Source organism: Ammospiza nelsoni, chromosome 4, assembly GCF_027579445.1.
Source record: "Ammospiza nelsoni isolate bAmmNel1 chromosome 4, bAmmNel1.pri, whole genome shotgun sequence".
Classification (NCBI taxonomy): Eukaryota; Metazoa; Chordata; class Aves; order Passeriformes; family Passerellidae; genus Ammospiza; species Ammospiza nelsoni.
The window spans coordinates 32,159,728-32,183,556 of record NC_080636.1 but is presented as its reverse complement, the minus strand read 5'-3'; the positions used below and the strand labels follow the sequence as shown (position 1 = coordinate 32,183,556).

At 36.5% G+C, this 23,829-nt stretch overlaps 1 protein-coding gene across 6 annotated transcripts in view; it reads right to left on the bottom strand.

The window, feature by feature from the left end:
* The window catches only part of SORBS2 (sorbin and SH3 domain containing 2), a 144,978-nt gene that overhangs the window by 10,542 nt on the left and 110,607 nt on the right, over positions 1–23,829 (bottom strand). For 3 of the 6 annotated variants that reach the window (XM_059471434.1, XM_059471435.1, XM_059471436.1), the window contains 8 exons: positions 19,590–19,642; positions 18,754–18,941; positions 14,957–16,516; positions 12,189–12,277; positions 9,682–9,728; positions 8,374–8,488; positions 8,151–8,279; positions 6,213–6,416 (listed from right to left, as the gene is read on the bottom strand). In XM_059471434.1, coding sequence (XP_059327417.1) covers positions 6,213–6,416; positions 8,151–8,279; positions 8,374–8,488; positions 9,682–9,728; positions 12,189–12,277; positions 14,957–16,516; positions 18,754–18,941; positions 19,590–19,642 — 2,385 coding nt within the window. Of the gene's footprint in view, positions 1–808; positions 920–2,124; positions 2,914–6,212; positions 6,417–8,150; positions 8,280–8,373; positions 8,489–9,681; positions 9,729–12,188; positions 12,281–14,956; positions 16,517–18,753; positions 18,942–19,589; positions 19,643–23,272; positions 23,330–23,829 lie in introns of all 6 variants that reach the window. The other 3 variants (XM_059471437.1, XM_059471439.1, XM_059471433.1) reach the window with 2 other exon arrangements.

Sequence of the window (23,829 nt, the reverse complement as noted above, 5' to 3'; positions counted from 1 at the left end):
CCCTGGAAAAAGCCTTATGTCTCTTCCCTGCTTCAGAAAAAAACCCAACAGATTTGTTGATCTTAAGACCTCTTTAAGTCCATTATGTCTGTTTTTTCTGTGAATGCACATTGTAAAATGGGATAGATCTTAAGAAAAAAAAAAAAAAAGAAGGGCATTTATGACGTAGATGTAATGATGGAATGATCACTTTTCTAGGATAGTTTCTCTTTACGTTACTTTTTCTCCTATTCATGAGCAGACAAATCTTCTGGAAGTTAGCACTGCAAATTAACTTTGTCTTTCTAGAGCAAGTTTTCATTTTTCTGCCACAGAGCTTCAATGCTGACACAAAATGTAGTCCAAAATGAAGAGGGAATAATCTTTGTCCGGTCCTTGACTAACAGAATTGGTATTTAGAACATGACCCTCAGCAGTGGTGCTTTCCTGTGAAATTTATGACTTTTCTTCCAGGCTTTGGATTGAAATTGAAAACACAAATGTTATCTAGTTTCTGCATAGTTGAATACAGTTCTGTTTCATTCAATAACTCAGTTACACTGCTGTCCTGGTATGAACCTGAAATTGAGTAGAAGGCTTTCTGCTTTCCTATTATTGGTATCTCCTTAAACTATTGAATTGTATCACAATGGTTATAGCTTTACCTTGTGTTTCACTTGAAAAAGGCCTATCAATCCTCCACTTCTTATGTTATTTAATATTAGTAGAGAAAGCAGTACATCTGAGAAGATCAAACTCAGTGTTAGCCTTGCAGTTATTTAATAGACACGAAGCTTTACAACAATCCATATTCAAGGGGTGCAGTTACCTTTAACTGTAGTGAGTCTTTCTCCTGCTGATGTAAGGGTTTAGAGAGGAGAGGAGCTGAGAGGGAAGCAGTAGACAGGGATATTGTAGGAACGGAGTGGGAAGTAGGTGCCTTGGCAGAGGGAAATGGAAGATTAGAGGAAAGATGGAAAAGAGGATCAGTCTCTTGATGTTCCAGCAGAAAGCAGAGCTGGCTTAAATGTTTAAGAAGTATGAGAAGTAGTTCTGCTATAAAACTGTGTTCCAAAATCAGCTGAAGGATGTCAAATGCTCAGTAAGAGGACATGTAACTAACCTCAACAATCACAAATCTCATGCTAATCTTATTATTAGTCATCTACTTTTCTGGAAGACATCTCTTGCCTCAGAAAGCATTAAAACGATGTCATTTGTGGCCATGGATTTCTCCTCTATTCTTAATTTTTCTTCTTTGTTTTTCAGGTCATTTAAGGGTAGAATGTAATTAAAGGGCAAAATGTAATTAAATAGTTTAACATTTGGTCTAAAACATATTGTCCTAAGCACCTGACATGCATGCTGTCAGTGAAAGCAACTACCTGAATATTCTGTTAAAGTAAGTGCTGAGCAGAAAAAAGAGCTATGCCTGGGAGCCACACAAAATGTATAGTTACATTGTGGCATTTAATGGCCAGCACACACTTCGGATAGCTCACTGATGTAGGGTCCCAAAGAGGAACGGGGAGGGCTTGGGGAGGAAGCATTTGTGTAACTGCCAAACATAATCTGATCTGTTACTGTTAGTCAGATCCTTGTAACACAGCCTGCTATAAATACATCAGCTGTGAGCTGACACATGCCAAGCACAAACCGCAGAGTCTCTGCAGCAGGCACACGTCCCTCCCTCTGCAGGCTGCTGACAGCATTTGCTTGCTGGGGCCTCTCTCAAAAGGGGCAGCATGCAATGAGCTGGGGAGGGAAATGGTTCACTGGCTTTTCACATCAGAAACTCCTCAGCAAACAGCAGGAAAGGACTAGCACAATTGATACATCATAGAATTTACAATAGTGCATATGCCTGCTTCTGAGAAGGGACTGCCCCCTAACGCTGACAATGTTTAATCATAGAATCATAGAATGGTTTGGGTGGGAAGGGATCTTAAAGATCATCTAGTTCCAACCTCCCTCCCATGGGCAGGGACACCTTTCTTCTTAAACCATCTTGCTCAGAGCTCAGTTTTATCAAATGCAATTATATAAAAGTGTGCCTGTGCACAATACAAATGGTAGATACAAGGCAGAGAATAATATACTAAGTTATCTGAACACAGAAGTCAGGGTTGTCAGAAATTAAAATACCTTAAAATTATCTGGTGAAGTATATCCTTCATAACAATCCATAGAATCTTCTCCACTTGCTATTGGGAATTCTAAATTGTCATGTACCAGATCCTCCTCTATATACAGTCTAGTCAGTTCTTCTGTTGTGTCTTGTGCTTCTCCAGAGAAATCTGATTCTTGAGATTCTGACTGATCCTCTTTATTAAGTGACAGGTCTGCAGTACAGATTTCCTCTTCGTTTTCAGCACTTGCAGCTAGCCCACTGGACAAGGAACCTTCTTCGTATGGCAAAGGGATGTTATGCATAGCACCGCGTCCACCTTCTCTTGTAGCATCTGACAAATCTCTAGGTACTTCAATAACTAAATGATCAATTATGCTTTCTAAGTCTTTATCTTTTCCTGACTTGGTATTGTTGCTGACATGCTTATGTGTTATGTCATGAGATGAGCTGGCTGAAGATGAGACAGAGGGAGATACAAGAGAAGACAGAGGGAGATCTGTAGGAGAGCTGAGAAACACCTCTGTATTTGGCATAAAGTGACCATCCTTAACATGGTGAATGCTATTACCTGGGGAGATTGCTACAGTCTGGGAGGTTGCTAATGCCAAAGAATTGAGTTCTTCTAAGTCACAAAGAAAACTGTCTGGAACTGATGGAGAAGTTAAGCTGCACATGCCTGAAGGTGAAAACCCAACAGTCCTTGAGAACAAGTCACTACAGTCAACCTGGAGAATCTTTTGATCAATGTGTGACCAAGACAACGGAAGTTGTCTGGAAAGTGAGGTCAGTGCTTGGGAAGGCAACTTCAAAAATAAGAAAAACATGGGAATTGAAATAGATAAGCATGACAGAGAATTAGGATATGAGAAAACTGGAAAAGAAAAATGTCTGTGCCAGCATCTGGATTACAGGGTACAATTTCAGTGACCATGGGTGTCTGAAATCACTACTATATGAATCAGAACAGCAGGAAAGACACCTGAAACATGAAGCCATCAGGTTCTAGCTTAGGGCATAAATGTCAAACATGAAGACAGATCTGAGTCATTACATTCATGAAGGCAACTGCATTTGATCTGCTGAAGTTATGTTACTCATGGTGCTCTGTTAGTGAGCCTGTCACAGGTTATTAAATCATACAATTAATAATAATAATACATTTTTCCCAAACCATTACTCTTATTTTGAGAATAGAATTTTCAGAAGTACACTTCAGGTGTTATTAAATACTTCTTTCTAAGTACAACAACCAAGGTAATTTCTAATTATTAAAATGTTAATACTTCTACTTTTTCTTAGTACTTCTGAGTAAATGTTTAAGAAACATCTTTAATACATTGCATACTTTTATTAAGGCATGAGCTGCTGCTCAGAATGAATGAATTTGAGAATTCAGAATGAATTTTTTTTTCAAAATTAACCCTATTAGTTCAAAATTATGTCAACATTTGTGAAAGGTATATTCAGTTCAAACTGGACATAGGCAATCAACAATGCTTTTGAAATAGTGACAGCACAGTACACAAGAGGATGCTTTGAGTACCGTTACACAATATTGATTGAAGTATCCTTCTGGTAAAAGAAACGTCCTTTTCTAAGAATGAGAGACTGGTGAGTCATACGTACACAGCATCAGTAGATATCCATTGCTTCAGTAAATACTGAAAATGCATTTTTATTACTATAAATCCTCAAAATTAAACTTGAGCAAAAATATTTTGATCTCATTGTTACAACTATCCAAAATAATTAGATGTACACCTCTAAGTTATCTGGACTACTACACACTTTAATTATTAATGTAGTAGAGAAAAAAAATTTCAAAAGTCTACAATAATGTTGCAGAATAGGGAGGTTAGTTTACTTACCTTCTGCTTGAGTTTTCTTGAGGCAAACAGCTTCATATTATAGTTAGACAAACCTTTGTTACAGAGTCTTCTGTACCAAAGTAAACAGTATAGACTGCTACAATACAGCCTGCTAAACAGAGCTAGGCTGTTACAGAAATACTCAGTCCCTTTCCCTCATCATTCCTCTAAAGCAAGGGTCCCTTACCTGTGCTTTTAAGGTCAATAATACTGCTGAGGAGATTTCACCATTTTTACTTTCCCATGGCTATAAGCTGTACTATATATCTATATCTAAAGATATAGATGGATTAGGTCAAGTTACAGAGAGCAAAACATGCTCACAACTTTTATTGCTTATTTATCTTACTGCCATTAGGCCAGAGAAGTTTCATACAATTGTTCTAGCAACAAGGAGTGATATGTGGTAAAAATCTCCAAAGGAATAGGGAAACTGGTATCAGAAAGTGTGGTAAACTCTAGAACACCTTCAGGACTGATGAATAGGTATCCAGGAACAATATGTCTTCTTCATGGTATTGCCATTTCTGAATACAGCAGAATCCAGAAAAAAGATGTCTGTTTAAGAGTCTCAGTGGAAGGTGGTTTTGATTTTTCTTTTTAACCTGATTGTTGAAGAAGTATCCTATGTTAAAAAGAAGGCTTCTACCAATTTCCTTCCCTCATGAACTAATTTAGTAAAAACTAACTTAATAATAGCAGAAGGATACTTTTGTAATATGGATGTAAATGCTCTGAAGCATCACCTGTGCTCAACAAGAGCTATGGAGCTTTGGCAGGAAACCACAGAGAGAAGCCTGCTCCACAGAAACCAGGGAGAGGCATCTCTGGAATAGGGAGCACTTAAGCTGCCTCATAGTCTTGACTTGCCTTCAGGACCCTCTGGATTATTATTGTTACCTCCTGAGGTAACAATAAGGAGCCCTAGCTTATGACTACCTCAGTTGGCAGCTACAGAATTTGATGTTACTTGAGCAGTTTTGTGGGAATAGAAGAGATAGGATCTAGTTCTCTGTTGTGACACATTCTGGAAAACCAGACAAGACCTGTTCTAACAACTGTCCCAAACTAACTGATACTTATTACTAAGAAATATTTTCAGGGGCTACTGTTGCCTATAAATGACATCTTTGGGTAGCTTTTTACAACCCCAAAGTAGTTAGTAAATGTGGAATTTATTTCAAAGTTGAAGCGTGTGGATGATCACCAAGTATGGAAGTAGATAGAAGCAGAAAAGAGGACAAACCCAAATGAAACATGAATTAATAGCAGGACAAATAAGTTTATAATTACACACAAAACTCACTGCCCATGCTGAAGAGATAAACAGCAAAGGTAAAGAGGAAGATCTAGAAAAGTTTCCATCTTGAATGTTCAAAGTAATTGACAGCAAGTTAATACTAAGCACAGTTTGTATGCAGAAACTTCCTTAGTTTCGATTGCTGCCAAAAATGTTATGTTCCCCACGCAGGTGAGTGCAAAGCCTCACAAGTGAGTGATAAACCAGAACACAGGAATCTTTCTGCAGCACCCTGTAGTATGGTTTGTGGTGGTTATCTAGACTAGAAAGGAGAACAATTTGGAACCTATGATATGCATCTGGTGTGAAAAATATACAACCATAAAGGTCTCATTCAAGTTGATTGACAATGTGATGACAATTCTCACTCCTAAATGAAACAACACTGTCAGTTTGTACCACTCCAAGGAATGTACCAACATTCTAGCCTCCTCATAGACTGTGAATGGCAAAAGGAGGAAGGTTTTGGTACAGAATCACTGGCTGTTCTCCTTTGCTTTAAAGGTACAGAACTGGTCTTGGCAAGCAGTGTCCTGCACGCTTATGGAACCGTAGGCTTTTAGGACAGCTGTGTTATGGGAATGCCTTCACATTTTACTATTAGAAATCTGCTAGACATACTCTTAATGCTCAAATTCTTGCTAAGATTCCCAAATAAATTTTTCTCTGTTGACTTGACTTTTCTGCCCAAATTTCACCTGTCTCTACTAAAAATAATGTAATAGCCAATTAAGAAAAGAGCATAAATCCTGGCAGAATATGAGAACACTTGTCTATTAAAAATTATTTACTAACAACATAGTAATGCAATTCTACCTGTGCAAGAAAGAAAATGTTGTGTACTTAATCCTAAGTTATGTATAATGTTAACAAAATATTACGAGTCCTTCTAAACCCACTCTAGGGGTGGCAGCTAACATCAGAAAATCCTTACCTTAGTTGAACTTAAATGATGTATTCTGTCACTAGAATAGCTTTGGGGTATTGGAGGGTCAGGATAGTCATCTACACCTTTTGATGGATTCTTTTTGATGACTTCTACATAGGAGACAGGGAAGATGCCTTGTTTGTTGGTTCCTGGTATTTTACCTTCATACCAGTTTTGATCAACTCGCTTAAGAAGAATTACTCTGTCTCCCTGAAACGCATTATGAAAATGAGTTATCAGCACATACATTGAAAGTTAATTTTGTACATAACAACTATTATTTTAATATATAATATTATCTTCCCTACAGTGCTGCTTCCCATCAGTCTTGAGCATCATCTCCATTTTCCCATTTTTTTCTCCCATTGATAACAGTCATATATAAAACTATAATTCCAGTAAAATGAGGGGTTAGGCATAGACTATAAATGCTGTTCTTTTATCGGAGGGGAATCTTATCTAGTCCTTCCTCTTGCTTGGGTGATTAACATTAACACTTTTCTTTGGAACATAACCTGTTTTATTTATTGGCCAAACCACTAGCTAATGCCCCAACCATAGTATGCATTGACTAATATGCCCGTTTTTTCTTAAGAGTGATAAAAGTTCAACAGAGAAAACTGTACAAGTGCTTTGTTATCAGTAAAATTTGAGTAAGTGAAGGTAGAAAACTAAAATGTGTCAGTCTGTTGAAAATATGAGAGAAATAAGTGTTTTTCCTATGTAGAATGGGCAGAACCTCACTGTTCTTAGGGACTGTAGAAATTGAAATGGGAAACATCAACCTTATATTCAAACATTGTACTTTACGTGCTAGACCCTTCTTTGCTTTACATGATGTTCTTTTCACCATGTCTTTCTGAAACAAATCCTTGTCTACTTTTGCATTCTTTTGGGTTTCCTCAATTTTGTTTCTGTAGTTGATGTGTGGAGTTCACCACAATTGTCCTTAGTGAGATGGAACAAAGGAAAACCAATGCAAATCAACTTTCCAAACAAACCAAAATTGGGCCATTAAGATTATGATCACCTCAATAACCACAAAAGCTAATTTTAGAAATAAATAAGACACCCAATTATCCCCAACCTCTAACTTCTCTAAGTTCCTCTTCCTGGGGTTTTTTAGACCTCTCTGACTTTTACAAATTTCAAATTAATAAAAAAAATCCATTATTTTCAGTAGTGCTGGATTAGGCTGTAGGTCAGCAGCAAACATCTCTATCCTTACTTTTTTGCTTAAAAGAAAAACAAACCACTGAAAAGCTTCTATGAACTCTAATTCTTAAAAGAAAAAAAGAAGTAAGGGGCAGAACTTTTCAGTGCATGAGAAGTAACCACTGCTTACAACTAAGTATTTAATGTCTGCAATAATAAAGTTTCTCTACAGTATTAATATTCCAATGTCTAACAAACTTCAGAAATTAAAAAGTCATTTTGTTCATGTGCAATTCAGTATAGCCAACAGGATATGCACAGGAAAGATAATAGAACATTATAAACAAAGAGCTGTTATTAAATAAAATATTTACAGTCACAAAAATATATCTGAGGCTTTTTTTCGTATATTTTATCTTGTGTAATTTTCTATTTATTTGGCATTAAAATCCTTACTATAATAATTGTGACAGCCAGGAATAATTTAAAAAAGGAATAGATAATTGAAGTGAAAACTCAAAATTTATCTGGGCAGTTAGCAGCTGATTGCATATGCTACTCTGCCACAGTCCAAATTAAAGGCAAAACACATTTACAGTATTTGCAGGTAGCTGAGACAGACTGCAAGGCAACAAGCTATTATGTTAGAGTTTCCTACCATGGCAATGCTTTGTGCATTGCAAATCTAGAATGCAGAATGCACAAAGAGCAGTATTTACCTATATATTGATTCTGTGTAGCAGGAGACATTATAATGCTATTTTGATGGAAGATAGTTCTCAACTGTACCTTTCTAAGTGATAACTCCACATTTGTGTCTGCACTGAAATTATATTTGGCAACAGCTTCTCCAATCTCTCCGATCTGTGCAGGGGGAGGTGGCCTGGCAGGCTGTGCTTTTTCTGGGGGAGAAAGTTTCTAAGGAAAAAGAAAAACCAGATTTTCATCATTTTCACGTGGTTTGTGGACCTATTACCCAAATTATTTAAAAGAATTAAAACAAAGAACAAACCTCAACATAAGAAATTGGGAATATTCCAACTCTTCCATGGTGCTCACCCTCATACCAGTTTTGATCAATTTTCCTGAGGATATAGACAGTATCTCCTTTCTTAAAGGACAGCTCTCTGTAACAAATTTATTTATATCAGATGTTTGTAGCTTTACATTTAACTCTTCTCCCTGCATGGTTCCTGAGATCTTTACAGTTTGGAACTGAAACAGAATGTAACGACTAAACATTTGAAGAAAAAGTGTTACAGCTGTGGTACATTTATCAGCTGATCATAACATATAAAATCAAATTACTTGAATTTATGAATCCCATGCAGTATCTATAGGTTACAAAGGCCTGTCTTACATTGTCATTCCAAGGAAGCATTGCTAGTTACCACCAGAGAACTTAGTATGATGTGTGCATGCAAGTATGATGATCTTCATGGCTTATCACTACCCTTCTGCAGCATAAAGCTTGGTGTACTTCTGCTCTACACATTTTTTCTTTCATAACAGCTATTCAGAAGCATGAAGGATACAGGATTATGTTCTCACCATTTCTCAATATCAGAGATGGTGGGTTATTAAATGTTGGATACCAAAAAAGGGACTTTTAAACATCATTAAGAATATCTTCAGATCCTGGCTTGGGAGATCTTTGCTGTATCATCCATTTGGTTTTTCAAGAGCTAATGTGCTGCTCTGGTAATTTCAGTTGTGAGTTTTGTCCTAACACAGCTAATGTAATTCTAGTGTCAATGTTTTGTCTTATCTAAAGATTTTTTAAATGTCTTGAATCATTGGAACAACAGCAGAAATGAATTGTAGACATTCTACTTTGACTGTCTCATGTCTTAAATCAGTGGTTCCCATTCTTTTGTTATGGACCACTGCTTTTTGTGTTGGTATGTGGCAGGTCATATCCTGCAGAAAGCCTATGTATGTTAAGACAGGAAGAGGCTAAGCATTATACAGACTTTTGATAAACTCATTATCTATTACAGTATTTTAAGCAATTTACCCTCTGTCACCTAAATGTAATCCACAGTAAAGAAAGAGCCTTCACAACCTGTGCTCTAGAAGGCTTAAGATGCACAGCTATTCATGTGTTCAAACAGATACAATGGAGAATATAATAATTTAAGATAATTTTATTACAAAGTAACTTCTCACACAATTTGAAAGGGTAGGGACTACTGTGACAACAAGCAGGGTCCTCCTGCCCATGGCACTCACTGTTGAAACTGGCTTGAACACCACTTAAGTGGCAGAAAGAGTTTGCTTGAATTATGAATTCTTGAATGAACAAAAGTCTAGTACTTACTTAGAAGTCTGAGCTTTAAAGTCATATACAGCTCTAGCTGGCAGTTTCTGAAAAACAGGTGAAGTGATTAATACATTCAGGTAGTATTACTATATGATAAATGTGTTTCAATTTTGAAAAGGTGACCAAGATCCAAAAAAAAAAAAAAAAAAAAAGGATGAGCTTTACAGTGTTTTTTGAAGAAATAGGCAATAAAATATACATCTTTTTTTTTTAAGGCAGTTAGGTGTTTGGGACTTAGTGTTCTAAAACTAGAAATAGCTAAATTTTAATGCAGACTACTGTGCAGCTTGATGTTTAAGAGAAGTACCAAAGTAAATAAAAAAGTTAACTATGTCAATGTGACTTGTAGGCAACTAGAACTCTAGGTACAACATAAATGCACACACTTAATATTCTGTAGTATTTTAGGTGCCTTTAATGTAAACTTGTTATCTGTAGGCTAATTTCAATTGCAATGATGCCTGATATTTATATAAATATTTGTATATATGCATATTCTCTGATAGCTGGAAATGGTTGGAATATTTTTAATTTCTATAATTACATTCATAGTTTTAAGAAAGCACAGGACTGGAGGTGATCTGAATAATCTGTGCAGCTGTCTTGCTGTCACAGGCAATCACATGATAACGTTTCTTTCATACATTTATCAAGTTCTGTCACCAAGTACATGGAAGCTCAATAGGACTGTCTGCATCTGACAAGTAGCCAGCACCAGATACTTCAGAGGAAGTGAAAAGCAGAACCACATGAGGGCATTTGTTGAAGTGATTTAGTCTTGCTCTGCAAGTACTTGCACAGATAAGATCACCCCATTCTAATAAATGCCTCTCTAGGATGTCCTAGTGACTAGAATGAACTGATTATGCTTTTCTGAGAGATACTATTTGTCATGATGCAAAGGTGCACATCTTTTTATGACAGGAATAAAAAGGGACACTTGTAAATTTTACATTTTAGCTTTATTCCAGGCCAGGTGTTCTTGAATTGGTTCTCTCGCTTCTTGTCATTTTAAGACTAGCAAATCTAGCACACCTACAGAATTGTCTTCACTATAATAAAAAGTCCCTGAAGTTATTATAGGGATCCTGTCAATTTGAATTTTGCCATACTAATACAATTTTCCATTACAGATCTCCTTCAAATAAGATAGCCTAAATTTAAAAGCATTTTTCTGTTCCTTGCTCTTATTAAAAACAGTCTTTTTGACAGGAGGGGATATTCATATCAACATATGATTCATATCAACTGTAGCTCTATGCAGTCTTTCCTGATTTGGGTACAGCTGGTATTGTAACTATTAAAGCAAATAAGAGAAAAAGTGGATATGAAAAGAACAGTGGAGCTATTTAAATACAAAATACTTTGAAATGTACAAAACATACTGGAAATAGAGATGCCTTTTCTATTTAACATTTTTAAACCTTTTAAAATTATCTTAGAAATGTCTTGTAATTTAAGTATTTTATGTATTTTCAAATTGAAAGATGGTTTTCCATGTCACAGGATTCTTTAAAAGAAACATACAATATGGCTCCTATGGAACTATGGAACTCCTATGGAATAATATGACTATGGAATTTTTTTAGACTGTATTTTGTAATGAGAAATCTTTTTTTTTTTTTTAAAAGCAGAATTTTAATCCAATTGCCGAAATATAAGCAAGTCAGTGGGGTATAAATGGTTCTGAATTCAGTTCTAACCATACCACCATTTATTAAGGTGTATAGCCCAGACCAAAATCTTATCTATTAGCAATTAAAATATAGTAATCTTTTATGTTGTTTGGAGAGCATTTATAGTTCTAGAACTATAAGCATTCTTAAGATACAAAATAATCTACTTTATTTTTCAATATGTACTTTTCAGTGATGCTTTGTGTGACTTTAAAGGTGGTACACTTCCATTTTCTGGTGGCCTGCTTCTGTTTACTCTTCCAAAACATTACTACAAGCAATCAGTACATAATTATAATCACCAACGGCTACAGATGTTAGAGACTCCTCTTAGGATAACTGGTTTTGTCTAATACACTAACAGTAGTGGTTTGCTTTCCAAACAAAAACAACAGTGAAATATAGATGTTTTGTATCAGTTTTGAAACTACCAAGGTAGTTTCTTTGTGTAATACTTTGGGTTTCTGAACAGCCTTTCCCCACTCAAATCTGTTATTTTTCTCTATTCCAAACACACACTCCAACCAGTTTTGACAGAGCTGATCAATAACTAGTGAATTTATTTCCATTTCTATTTAATAATGAACAGAAGAATACAGCTTCTGTTAATAATAAAATAATTTTTCTGTTATTAATAAAATAATACAAAGCCTGGTATTATTTTAACTTCTTGAAGTACCAATCTCCTTAATGAAAAAGGAAGATGCTGTTCCTTTGGTCTGCATCATTATATAGTCTTAAAATCAAATCTTGAGACAAATCTTGTCTCAAATATGTTACCAATTTTCCATATGGATATTGCTGTGTTATTTATTGTTGTTTCACTACCTCTTTGTCTGTAGTTCCTCTTCTCTCCCTTGGAGTACATCGTCCCACATCAGTGAAAGCAGAAGAATAGCTTCCAGGAGACTCCTGGTCTACTGAAAACAGAAATTATGTGAAACTATGATAAACAAAACCATTCAAATCTGTAATGCTGCTTGCTTTGATTTAGGGGGGTGAAAAGATATTGAAATCTATTATTTCACATTTAATAGCAAGAAAAGCACCGTGGTATGATGGTTAAGAGCACCTTTAAAGGAAAAAAAAAATTACTAACTTTAAGCAAAGGCTAAGGCTGTCCTCTGATCCAGAGCAAAGGGAACTCTATGACTGAGGATCAAGAGAGTGTATTTATGCCTCACTGTGAAAAGGGATGCTCCCCCGCTGGGCCAAGTGGAAGACATGACGGCAGTACCCAGACTGCATCAGGTTGCAGGACATTGTTTGGAATGCCAGCAATGTAAACACATAATTACATGCACAACACATGATTCAAGCATGCTTCAATGAGAAAATATGAAGAAACATTGTTTCCTCCTAAGACGCATTTCTACTTTACCAGGGGCACATGTTAGGCAGCACAAGGAAATTTAAAAGGATGTTACTTCATAAAAACAATTATGTTTTAAGAGATGGAATACAAATTATATTAGTCACCAATCTATGTGGCAGACTTTTCTAAAGCACAGTTTTCCAGTGTTTATTACAGGATGGTGAATATTTTCTCATGTTTTGATAAGGATAAAATCAAAATCTTATACAGTCTATAGCTCTGCAAGTTGCAAATGTGAAATGAAAATAGAACTATTTAATGAACTGCCTCTTAACTTCTAGAAGCACTGTTTTAGTTTCCTACTACCACAGTGGTCCTTTCTAGTGGAAGCATGATTTATATTTGTCTTCCTTTGACATCATTCCCACAATCTGTTGCTACCAAGCTCATACATTTCTAAAGAAATGCAAGTGGAACAAAGAAAATAACTGAAAGCATCTCATCCATTCTAATTGGTTGTTGGCTAAGCCACAAAAACTTGAGGGTATTGATAAATACAATTGAGGTAAAGAGATAATTTTACTATTTATGCCATTGGTTGTAAGCATGTCATTCCCAATAAGTATATCATAGCCCTAGTTCTGCACAGGTTTTTGATATAGCGTGTGTTCCTGAATGAGGATGTACACCTACTGCATAAACCTAGAGATACAATTAATGACTCCAAACGCATCTGTTTTTTTTTTTTTTTTTCTTAAATTTCTAGCAGTAAGAGAATGATTTGGAAAGGAGTGAAGATGCAGAAGCTTTAGGACAAAAAATTCTCCTCTGTTTCTCCACAGCTCCTTATGCAGTCAACACTGGTAGCTTTCAGTCATCTGCTGTGACCTTCAGGTCTCTGTGTGGCTGTAAGAGATGCACACACATTCAGCAAAACACGAAAACTTAATTAGAAGTAGAGCTCAGCCATGACTGGTGCTGATGGAAACTAATGGAATATTCTGCTTTACTCATTCTCCACGCTACTTTAGGGATATTAATGTTGACAGAGGGTATTGCTTTCCTCATACCAGGCTCCTTCATAACTACAAAAGCTAATAGAAATCCACATTTACTTTACACTATGGATTTCCTTATTTTCACAGACTGGAAAATTCTCATTTAGCAACTGCAATATGTGAAAAACACATTTTTCAACAACTTGAGTCTCATCATGTAGTACTGTGTGCCAGGGCTAATTATGATCAAGTATGATTAATTAAATTCTGAATTGTGTTTTATAGCTGTTTTTTAACCAAATTTTCTATTCTAAATATGCCTGTTACAACTAGTTAAGAAAAGATGGTAATAGGTTCAATTCTGATTTCTCTTGAAATACATATTTATTATTGTGCTACTTGCAAAAGTTACACAAAAATATGTGAGAATAAGGATAAGATGGGTCTGATCAAATATTGCATAATTTCTATTTTAAAGGCATTATCTCTTACATCCATTTGGGATTTCAAGAATATATTTTAACTATTTTTTTATTTTAAAAATTAAAATAAAAGAAAAATCAAAAAAAGAGGCAGAGCAACAAACAACTCAAAGCAGTAACTTTAAAAACAGATTGGTCATACGTACCCTGAAAATTTCATTCTTGTTTTGATTATTGAGAAATTCCCTTCTAAGAAGACAGGAAATTTCTTAAAATTTATTTTGAAATTCTATGGAAAGAATTAGTTTTGCTGCCACAGAAATTGGAAATTGTTTGAACAGTGGAAACTTCCTAAAATGACCTTAATATCTATTCACAAAAAATAACACAAAGTAGTGGATTCATAAGAAAATAGAACCGCCTTTCTATGATACTGGCAGCATTAACAGCATTTTTATCACTTACATTTAATAAAATTATATAGTAAAATATATTTTAGATTCACATTCTTTTTTTCTTACTGATAAAGAAAGGATTATCTGCATATTGGTTTCAGTTTGACCAGCATCTTATGATGCATGAATTCACTGCTTAATAACATCATTATAATTTATAGAACTGATTTAGTTTCAATTAGTTGAAATGCACTGCTACTTCAGTTGGCTTGGTTGCTGTATTTTGTGAATAGACAGCAAATTTATCTATCCTCAACACCTAGGTGAAAATTATGTCCTTCACTAAGAATTTTGTGGGATGAAAGCTTCTTATAGACAACACAAAGTGGAATGAGAAAGGGTGGGAAACACAGGGAGTAAGGTTGGATAAGTCAATCACAAGGATAGAGGAAGAAAGTAAATCCACCTTGGAAACACAGTGCACTATCATTGTTGTTAGTTGCATCCATGTCTGGAAAAGAGGCACTAAGAGGTAATCTTCCACAATCATTCTGGTACAGTGGACAATGGATAGCACCATCTTGAGGCAGTGGATGAAAAGGCTGGTGCGTGGGACTCTTTTTCAGAGCTTTAAGAGATGAATTCCTTTCTGGAATGTCTGGAAGCAGCTCAGTAATAAGTCTGTGTAATATACTGTTGTCGGGCAAGCTTCCCCGCCTTTTTTCAGCTTTGATTTGGTCACAGATGTCTTTAAGTGCAGAATCTAGTGCTTCAAACACAGATGACTTGCATTTTTTCTTTTCAGTTTGTTTTTTAGGAGCTGCACTTTTTTTCCTCCGGAAAGGCACTGGACTGACGAGGAATGCTATCTTAGACAGGCCGGATTCTGCTTCCTGTCTCCTTGGATCTTCAGTGGTTTCTTGCTTAGCCCTTTCATGTTTTAGCATGGTGGTGAAGCGGGTGTAGGATGCTGGGCATCGCCCTTTGCAGGAGCTGATGAGATGCCTGTGGTGGTGGTGATGGTGGTGGTGGTGATGGCCTGATCCATAAAAGCTTTCAGATGAAGTGAAGGAAAAGTGATCAAAGTCACTTTCACTACAAAAGGATGAACCCTCTATCTGGATAAAGTCACTGAGATCAGAAACCACTCCGTCTTGATCGCTGTCTGAAAAATCTATATGTGATCGTTGTGGCTCATCACTGGTCACTTCAATATGAATTGGCACCAGGGTTTTAGACTTGTAGCTCCGTTGTACCTGAGTGGGATGTCTGACTGGAGTTTCTTCTTCCAGCAGGGATTCGATAGAAAACCGCCTCTTTGGACACAAGCCATTTTTAGGAGGCTCTAATGTAACTGTTGACAACATGTCATCACCAAGGTTCGGCATTGATTTTGACTTCTGAATTAACTTTTCAAATTCAGATATTCTGGTTGGCACCATGTCTCTGGGCACCTCCTCAGTAGATGACTCTCTCCAGCCTTGAAGAATACCTTTGTGCTGTTCTTTTTCATATTGCAGTATTCTGGACTTGACAGAACAAATCACCTCAGAATTCATCAAGTCCTTGCGATTGATGCGGTGCATCTTTTTGTACATCTTCAGGAAACCTGGAGCATCATGCGCGGATCTGTGACGAACTCTTGACCTACCGCTACCACGGCCCTCAGCGTATGGGGAGTTCCAGTTCATTGAGCAAATTTCTTTGGAGTCCTCCTCACATAACAGAGAGCCCATGCTTTCAGCCTTGGCCTGTGCATCAGGATAGCTATCGTGATCATCTGTCAACAGGTCATCACAGCTACGAGATTTTCTCTTTGGAGAAGCAGCTTCCTCTGTGCTACTCCAGACTTCTGCATTTTGGCGAGTCATTTGCCAGCCATTCTTGTAGCTGGTTGCCCTTCTTGAATCATTTGGAACAGCTAAATGTTGTCTGTAAGTGCTACAGTAATCTAATTCGTTTGAGGTGTTGTGGTTGTGCACTGAGTAACTTAAAAGGGATGGATATACTTTGCTAATATCCCCACCTTTATAATCCATAGAGCAGCATGGTAAAAAAGAGACATTGCCAGAAATTAAAAGATTCAGAAAGTTGGAATTAGCATCAGTAAGTATTAGAAAGACTAGAAAAGAGATAGTAATTAGTGCATTTATCATCTTAGGTCAGTACATAGTTTGTTACAGACTAGGACTGCAGAGTTAATAATTATTTTCCAGCTCCTAAAATGCACTCATGATAATCTGAACAACAAAAAGAATTCCTTATTAATTATAGAGATATTATCTCCTCTACAACTGCTGCCATCAAAGCAACATAAGAAACCAGGCATTAATTGGGGATTAATTGAGATTTTTAAGCAGGTCAACAGAAAATAAAAGCTGCAAAGTATTTAAAGATGAAGCCACACAACAAATCTAGACCTCAGGGTAATACTGACTTTTCCAATGGAGCATTCTGAAAAAGTTGTTTATGATTCTTAACCTGTATAATTGCCCAGAGTTCACAGCATCCACATATTCTAAGAGAGTTAAAATAAAGATGAATCTTCGAATAAGACCAAGTAGGAAATTTCTTCATGTTATTCACAGGTAGCCTACTCCTTCCCTGTGTGGCAGCACTGAAGGGAGCAGTGTTTTGTACAGCTTATGCAGGGCAGAAGAAGGCAGCTCAGGAAGTGCTATGTAAGTGTAAAGGAAGGTGTATCAGTTTACTGAGCCTAACCACAATATAGAAGTAAAAACAACCCTTAAACTGACTTCCATAACAAAAGCCTGATTTTTCAAGCTTTAAGACATATTTTTATGTGCATGGTAGATTTAGAAGACACTACAAGACAAATCTGGAACGGTGGTCTTTCATAATTGTACTGAACTTTCAAAAATAGTCTCAAGTCGCAACATTCAGTTCAGGAAGATGCTTCAAACAGCTCAGTCTGCTTTCTAAAAATAATGGAATCTAGATCTGTCACTGAAACACTTTTCAAAATTTATGGTGATCAAACAGTTTATAATGTGCTCCTTTAACAAATTGGTTAATTTCAAGAAAAATTAAAATTCTACAGGGGTCATAATGCTGGGAGAGAATGGTGACACCTTCTGAAACGTAATTGGCTGTGGAAGATATTCTTAATGGAAGGATTTTCAAACACAGGAAGTGTTGAAGTCATGCTAAGTGCTTGTTATTGGTGGCGGAGTCAAAGGCACATGCAGGCAAGTAGAATCTATTAACTTTTTACTGCCTGGCCTGGTAAGCCAAATGGATGAGTTATTCCACTTTTAAAATTACTGCTGTAACACTTTAATGTTTTAAATGTTTAAAATACATTTGCTTTTCAATCACCTCACTCTCAATGTTCCCCACTGCTTTTCTTAGACACTATCTGTTGCAGTTTGGGTATTATGTTCTTTTCAGTGTGAATTTACTGTTACAAAAGTTTATTGAGCTACAAAACAGAGCAATTAAGAGAATAATAAAAATAATAATTCAAACAGATGGAGACATATTATATTCAGTATTATTCTATATATTACTTCCATTTGATGTTTTACTGCAAGCTTTTTTTTTTTCTAGAAAAACCCATCCAAATCTCCAAAAACCCAAATGAAGAACTGACTCTGTGTTTTCTTTCCTGGAGAGATATGGAAAACAGTAATAGGATGGTGAGTTACTTGCCAAAAATAAGCTAATTAGATTGCATCGGCTCTACTAAATACTTCCAAGGATTTAAAAAATAAGAAATCAGACTATGGATGCCTTCTTGATTAAATCACATCCTGATAACAATGGATATTTTCTTGATTACGTTAGGTCCTGATAACTGACAACTAAGACATCACCTATGGATTTAAAACGTCTACTGTCCTGGACATACATCTTTAATCTTACAGGTAATTTGTCTCAATTTACTTTCTCAATATAATAAAACTAGCTTTAAAATCACAATAATCTAGTAAGAGAGTAGTAGAGTTAATAAAAATAATAGGGTTTATATATTGTGGTAGAATTCATAGTCTTCTTTTAGTTAATTCTCTTTTGTCAGAACAAGCAGTTGAAACTGGAAAATACTTGTTACAAATCCAGCTTGCCAGCTTAAAATTACACCTGTAAGAATAAAGCAGTCAGCCTTTCAGGAAAGGCTCAAAGCTGCTGCTTCACATCACATCCCCTGAGGACACGCACCGAGCCACTGCAAGCAGCTGCTGCCCACATACAGTACTACACATCAGCAGCAGTGTTCTGCGAGCTAACGTGGCCTCCTCTTACCTTTAGCTCGTGATGGAGAAGAAGGAGATGAGCTAGTCAAAGGCTTCCTAAGGGTGGAACACGAGCCCTGTGTGTCTGTATGGCCCAGGTTAGGTCTGTTGGCGTTCTGGTCGCTGTGTGCCCTCTGGTGACTCACAGCAGGCTCTGACTTCCTTCGCTTTCTGTAGTCACTCGCAGTACTTGCAGAACTACACAAAAAAGCAGGATCAGCAGCAGTCTGACTCTGAGATCAGATTTCAGGAATTTAAGAAGTAAGGTCGTAATTGTAATATTGGTTTATAAATGAAAAACACATAAAGGGAAGAAGCACTGGTCTCACATATCTTACAGCCTATTTCCCAGTGAAAAGATTAATTTGTTCTTAACCTGATTGTTTTAAAGCTGTACACAACATTACTATGCCATTTTCTTTGAAATAAATGCATCAAGATATGTTAGACTATTTTTTTGGAACTAGAGTTTAGGTGCAAAGATATGAAAAAGACAGAGACTGAGAACAGTCAAGGTATCATGCTTAGGGAAACAGCACTGAATACACTGCAGGCAGTAAAGGTAAAGAATAAATCACTGCTGCTGAGAGAGAAGCTCAGGGATGTTAGTGGAAAGACCCAGAACACAGTGTGATTAATTTAAATGCAAACACTAAGTCCCTGTAAAACTAAAATAAAATCTACACATCAGTATCAAAATTAACACTCCAAGCATCTAATTTGCCAGTAGCTAACAAGGTGAATGTTAAAATCTGACTCTTCACAAAATCTGCTGGTGTCAGGTCCCAAAGAAGACCCTCAGGCTGGATAATATGTGTCTGCTGAAGTATAGATAGTGCTTCTTACCTGGAGGGCCTGTCCAGGCCTCTGTCTGTTGAATAGTGATGATATAAGGAAGCCTGTGAAAACAAACACATTGTTATGTTTGTATTTGAAGAAAGGGTGACAATTTTTGTTTAACATATTTGATGACTCCTTGTTACTCTGTGGCAAATCCTATAACAACAGCCCATGATAATTAACATCCTGAGGACTCCATCATAGACACAGCAACATTTTATGAGAATAAATTATGCAGCTTTTAAAAAGCATTGCTAGATTTCATTACCTATTCTACTTCAGTAATTTTTTTCCTTTAAAGCACTGTTACATAATGATCCTTAATTATGCTTTTCTATATACTTTTCAAAACCAGACACAGAACAGCTGAAACAAATCTTTACTGTAAAAACAGAAAAATCTGAAAATTATTATTTTATGTACATGTGAGGTCTGCAAAGCTTCTCTTCATCCCTCAGTTACTCACCAAAATCCTACAATCAATAATAGCCAGAAGCTTTTGTCAATCCCATGACATTTGTGGTGCACAACTGGCCTCATATACCTTATAATGCTGGTAAGAACAGTTCTCATCACAGAAAATTAGTCATTGCTTATGGAGTTACAGATGCAGCTACTGGGACATGGAACTTCCATAATTACATTATTAATACAAAGTCAGCCTTAAATGACTACTGATTTTAAATCAACCATTTTAAACCTTTAGTCAGAATTAAGTAATATTACAGTTCTGGTACCCAGGTATGAATCTAGAATGAACTGCTTGGTTTCTGGAGTATTTCTTCCTGGATATAAAGCAGTCAGGTTCAAGAATTGAACTTCTTTCAAGTTCTTGCCTTGTCACTTCAGCTTCCATAACTCAATGGACTAGAAATAGAACTATCATACAGGTTTCTAAGGTGCAGGAAATATTTTTTCCCTTTATAGAGAGCCTTCTTGGCTTTTTCCTTGCATGGAAAAATCTTTGCCCCGAAGGACTGCTGAAGTAAGGGCACCCATGGGCTGTACAAGTTCTTTCTTTTGTTGGATTTTTTTCCCCAGTGTTTTGATTTGCAAGTTCATAAACAGAACTTCACCCAGATCTGTTAACTGACAGGTAGAGAAGTCACCAGTAATCTTTAGAATATTTGGGAACAGATTTTTTAGAACTATGGGGTTGGGAGAGCCACACAAACATGCCACAATATGAAATAAATGTTATCTAAAACTTGAGCTATTTTCACATAGTTCGTATTTTCAAGTTTTTCTTTACACTCTCTGAAGGCTTATAAGTACTTTGTGACTAATGTCCCATCACTCTCCAAATGCAATGATTTTAAGATATATATCAATACTATGAGGTCTATCTGCAATAAAACCATAGAAGGCAGACACAGCGCTGCTCACACCCACAGCCAGTATTACCACAGGAAGCAAAGGCCTCAGGTCTGTGTACTTCCCTGCACTACCCATAAAACACATTCAGCCTGTCCTGGAAAACACCCCAGTCTCATTTCAAAACTGGCCACAGCCATCTTCCTTCTCTTGACCAGTCACTGCCACAGTCTGGAAGCAGCCAGGAAGGAAACTCGGGACCACAGGTGATCTCTCAGAAATGTAGCACAAGGTGGTGCAAACGCTGCAGATAAATTGTCATTGTGGATTCTTTTGTGCAGATGCCAACCACCTCCACTTGCTACCCCTGACCACATCGGAGGGGACAGTGGCCAAATGGCCCTGAGGCAGTGCTTGCCTCCCACCACCTGTAGTGGCTCCGTGCCTGCACAGACCACGATGTCACTCTCAAGGGTGGAGCAGATCCTCACTGTCTCCTGTGGAAGGCTATGGGATCACACAATGGAAATCCCACCAGAGGGAACTTCCTTATCCACAGCATTCCCCAGGCTATACACAGATGGCTAGAAGTGCCTATCATGCCAAAACTGACGGCTGGGTTACTGGCTTTCACTTTACATCCTTTAAGATTCTTTTACCACCTTGAATGCAACTTGCCCTTTTATCCTTTATTTGATGCTGGCTTTGAAGTTTTTTCTCTATGACAGATCCTGTACTTTGCCCATTCTACAACACTAGCTTTCACTACAGGCATATATTATTTTATAGATTATGTGGAGTTTATACCTTCTCTCCATAGGAAGAGCTTCATTGATGTGACATATAGAGGAAAGGTGAAAGTAAATACTGTGTGTGGTTGTTTTTTACTACTTGTTTTACTGTTTGCAGCTGCCCTATCAGCTCTTGGGTGTTTATTGACCCACATTTAGATTGCCCAACTGAACACATCTCTCCCATCTCCAAAAAGAATTAGCCATCTTCCATAATAGTCAACACTGCTCTATATGAATAAAGGCAACTTGAAAAAAAGAGATGACAACTTCAAATCTTTTCTGAATACTTTGATTTAGTTTTACTAAAAAAATGATATATATATTTAGAATTAACTCAGTATTTTAGCTGTTTTCATGCATCGAGGCTTTAATGCTGATTAAAAATGGAGCTAGGGAAAGTAGTCAAAAGTAAAAGGCAAATAACAAATAGGCTTGTTTGCATGATGGTTAATAATACTTTATCAAGTTATTTTGAATAGTCTCCTCCTCTGGAGAAGTATTAAGTTGCTGTCATTTTTGAACATGATTTAGCATATTTAAAGATTACTAAAATTTCAAAATTAAAGAGAGGACTTTGTAAATTAATCCAAGAGAAAACCAGTGATACTTAATAGCCATTTTACCCAGACCTACTGAACATGGGAATATTTCAAAGTCATGTTAGGGCTTTCAAATTGTCTTCCCTGATATATTGAAAACCAACAGGAATTAGAAAAGGCCTAGAAGCTTTTTCTTTCAGAGAACTGGGCCCAAATTTCAAAACTATGAGCTTTTTCTAGATCTATAGAGAGCTTAAAATCAAATGAGAGTAAATTGCAAACAATTAACAATTTAAGACCACAATTTGAGTTTAACTTTTGGAGAAACTACAGAAGATGAGAGTGAATCACAAATATGGATGAAGTAAAGCCACCACATGAAGCAAAGTTGCCAGTAGAGGATTTGCTGACTTTTGCCCTAACGCTGTAAAAATGGGGAGGGAGTGGGGAAGGAATGAAAGCCTGAGTCTCTCCCACTCAGAGTAGGGCAATGTCAACCCACAACCTGATCTTGATTAATTTTATTTGGAGTACTGACAGCAACTGTCAATCCTGAGTTATAAATTACAAAAGTACTATTAATTGCTGTTTTACCTGATGACCAACCTTAGTCATAAATACTTAATTGGAGAAATGACAGCTTAGCCACAACGGCTTTCACTTGACACATAAAATTTGCAGTCAGATATTTTAATAAAAAAATAAACTGAGCTGATGGATTAATTGTGCAATGCACTTGCCCAACTCTGAAAAGTGGGAATTTGTCAGAGTTCGAGACGTATGGAGTGTTGTGTAATTCTGGGTGTTAATCTCTGAGAAGTTTTGGTTATAAGGACTCACAGTTCCTAGGATAATAAGATCAACATCCAAATGCACTAGTGATCTGGAAAGATATGAAGACAAGGATACAATGATTGTGAATTAGAAATGTTTCATAGCTATCAGAAGGAAACAACTAAATTTTAACAAACCAAGATATAAATGGTGAGCATTCCAACCCTTCTTCCCAAGAGAATCATCTGAAAAAGAACCATTCATTTACCTCATTGGAAACACCAGAAGAACAGTCTTGAACATAGTCCAAAAGCTTTTTAGGTGGCTGCATCATAAAAGCAGAAGTGTAGAGATGAAATGAAGGAGGATCAATGGCAGCAAGGAATGAAACATGTGGAAAAGGTGACACAGTTAGAAATTAAGTGTTGACAGCGTCAGATACAAAGAGTGACACACATGGGTAGAATGGAAGGATAAATGTGTTTTTTTTTTAAATATCTTAATAAAATGTTAATAACTTTAGGTGGTAAAATTTACAACTGGAATGGTTGAATAAATACCAGTAAGTTTTAACACTGAAAGAGAAAGGTCTAAAGCATCGCAGTTATGCTCTGTTGGGGGAATTTCAATATATTTTATCTTAAATTTATTGTTATCAGTAAAATTTTGTTGAGATATCTGTTGAGATATCAGAAGAATTTATCTGTACTGTTTCTGCCCACCTAGAGGGAGAAATGATAATACCACTTGAATGGCAGGATAAGGGAGATAAAAAGTAATCCATGACAATGTGATAACTGCACAGACCACTGCACAAGAAATTAA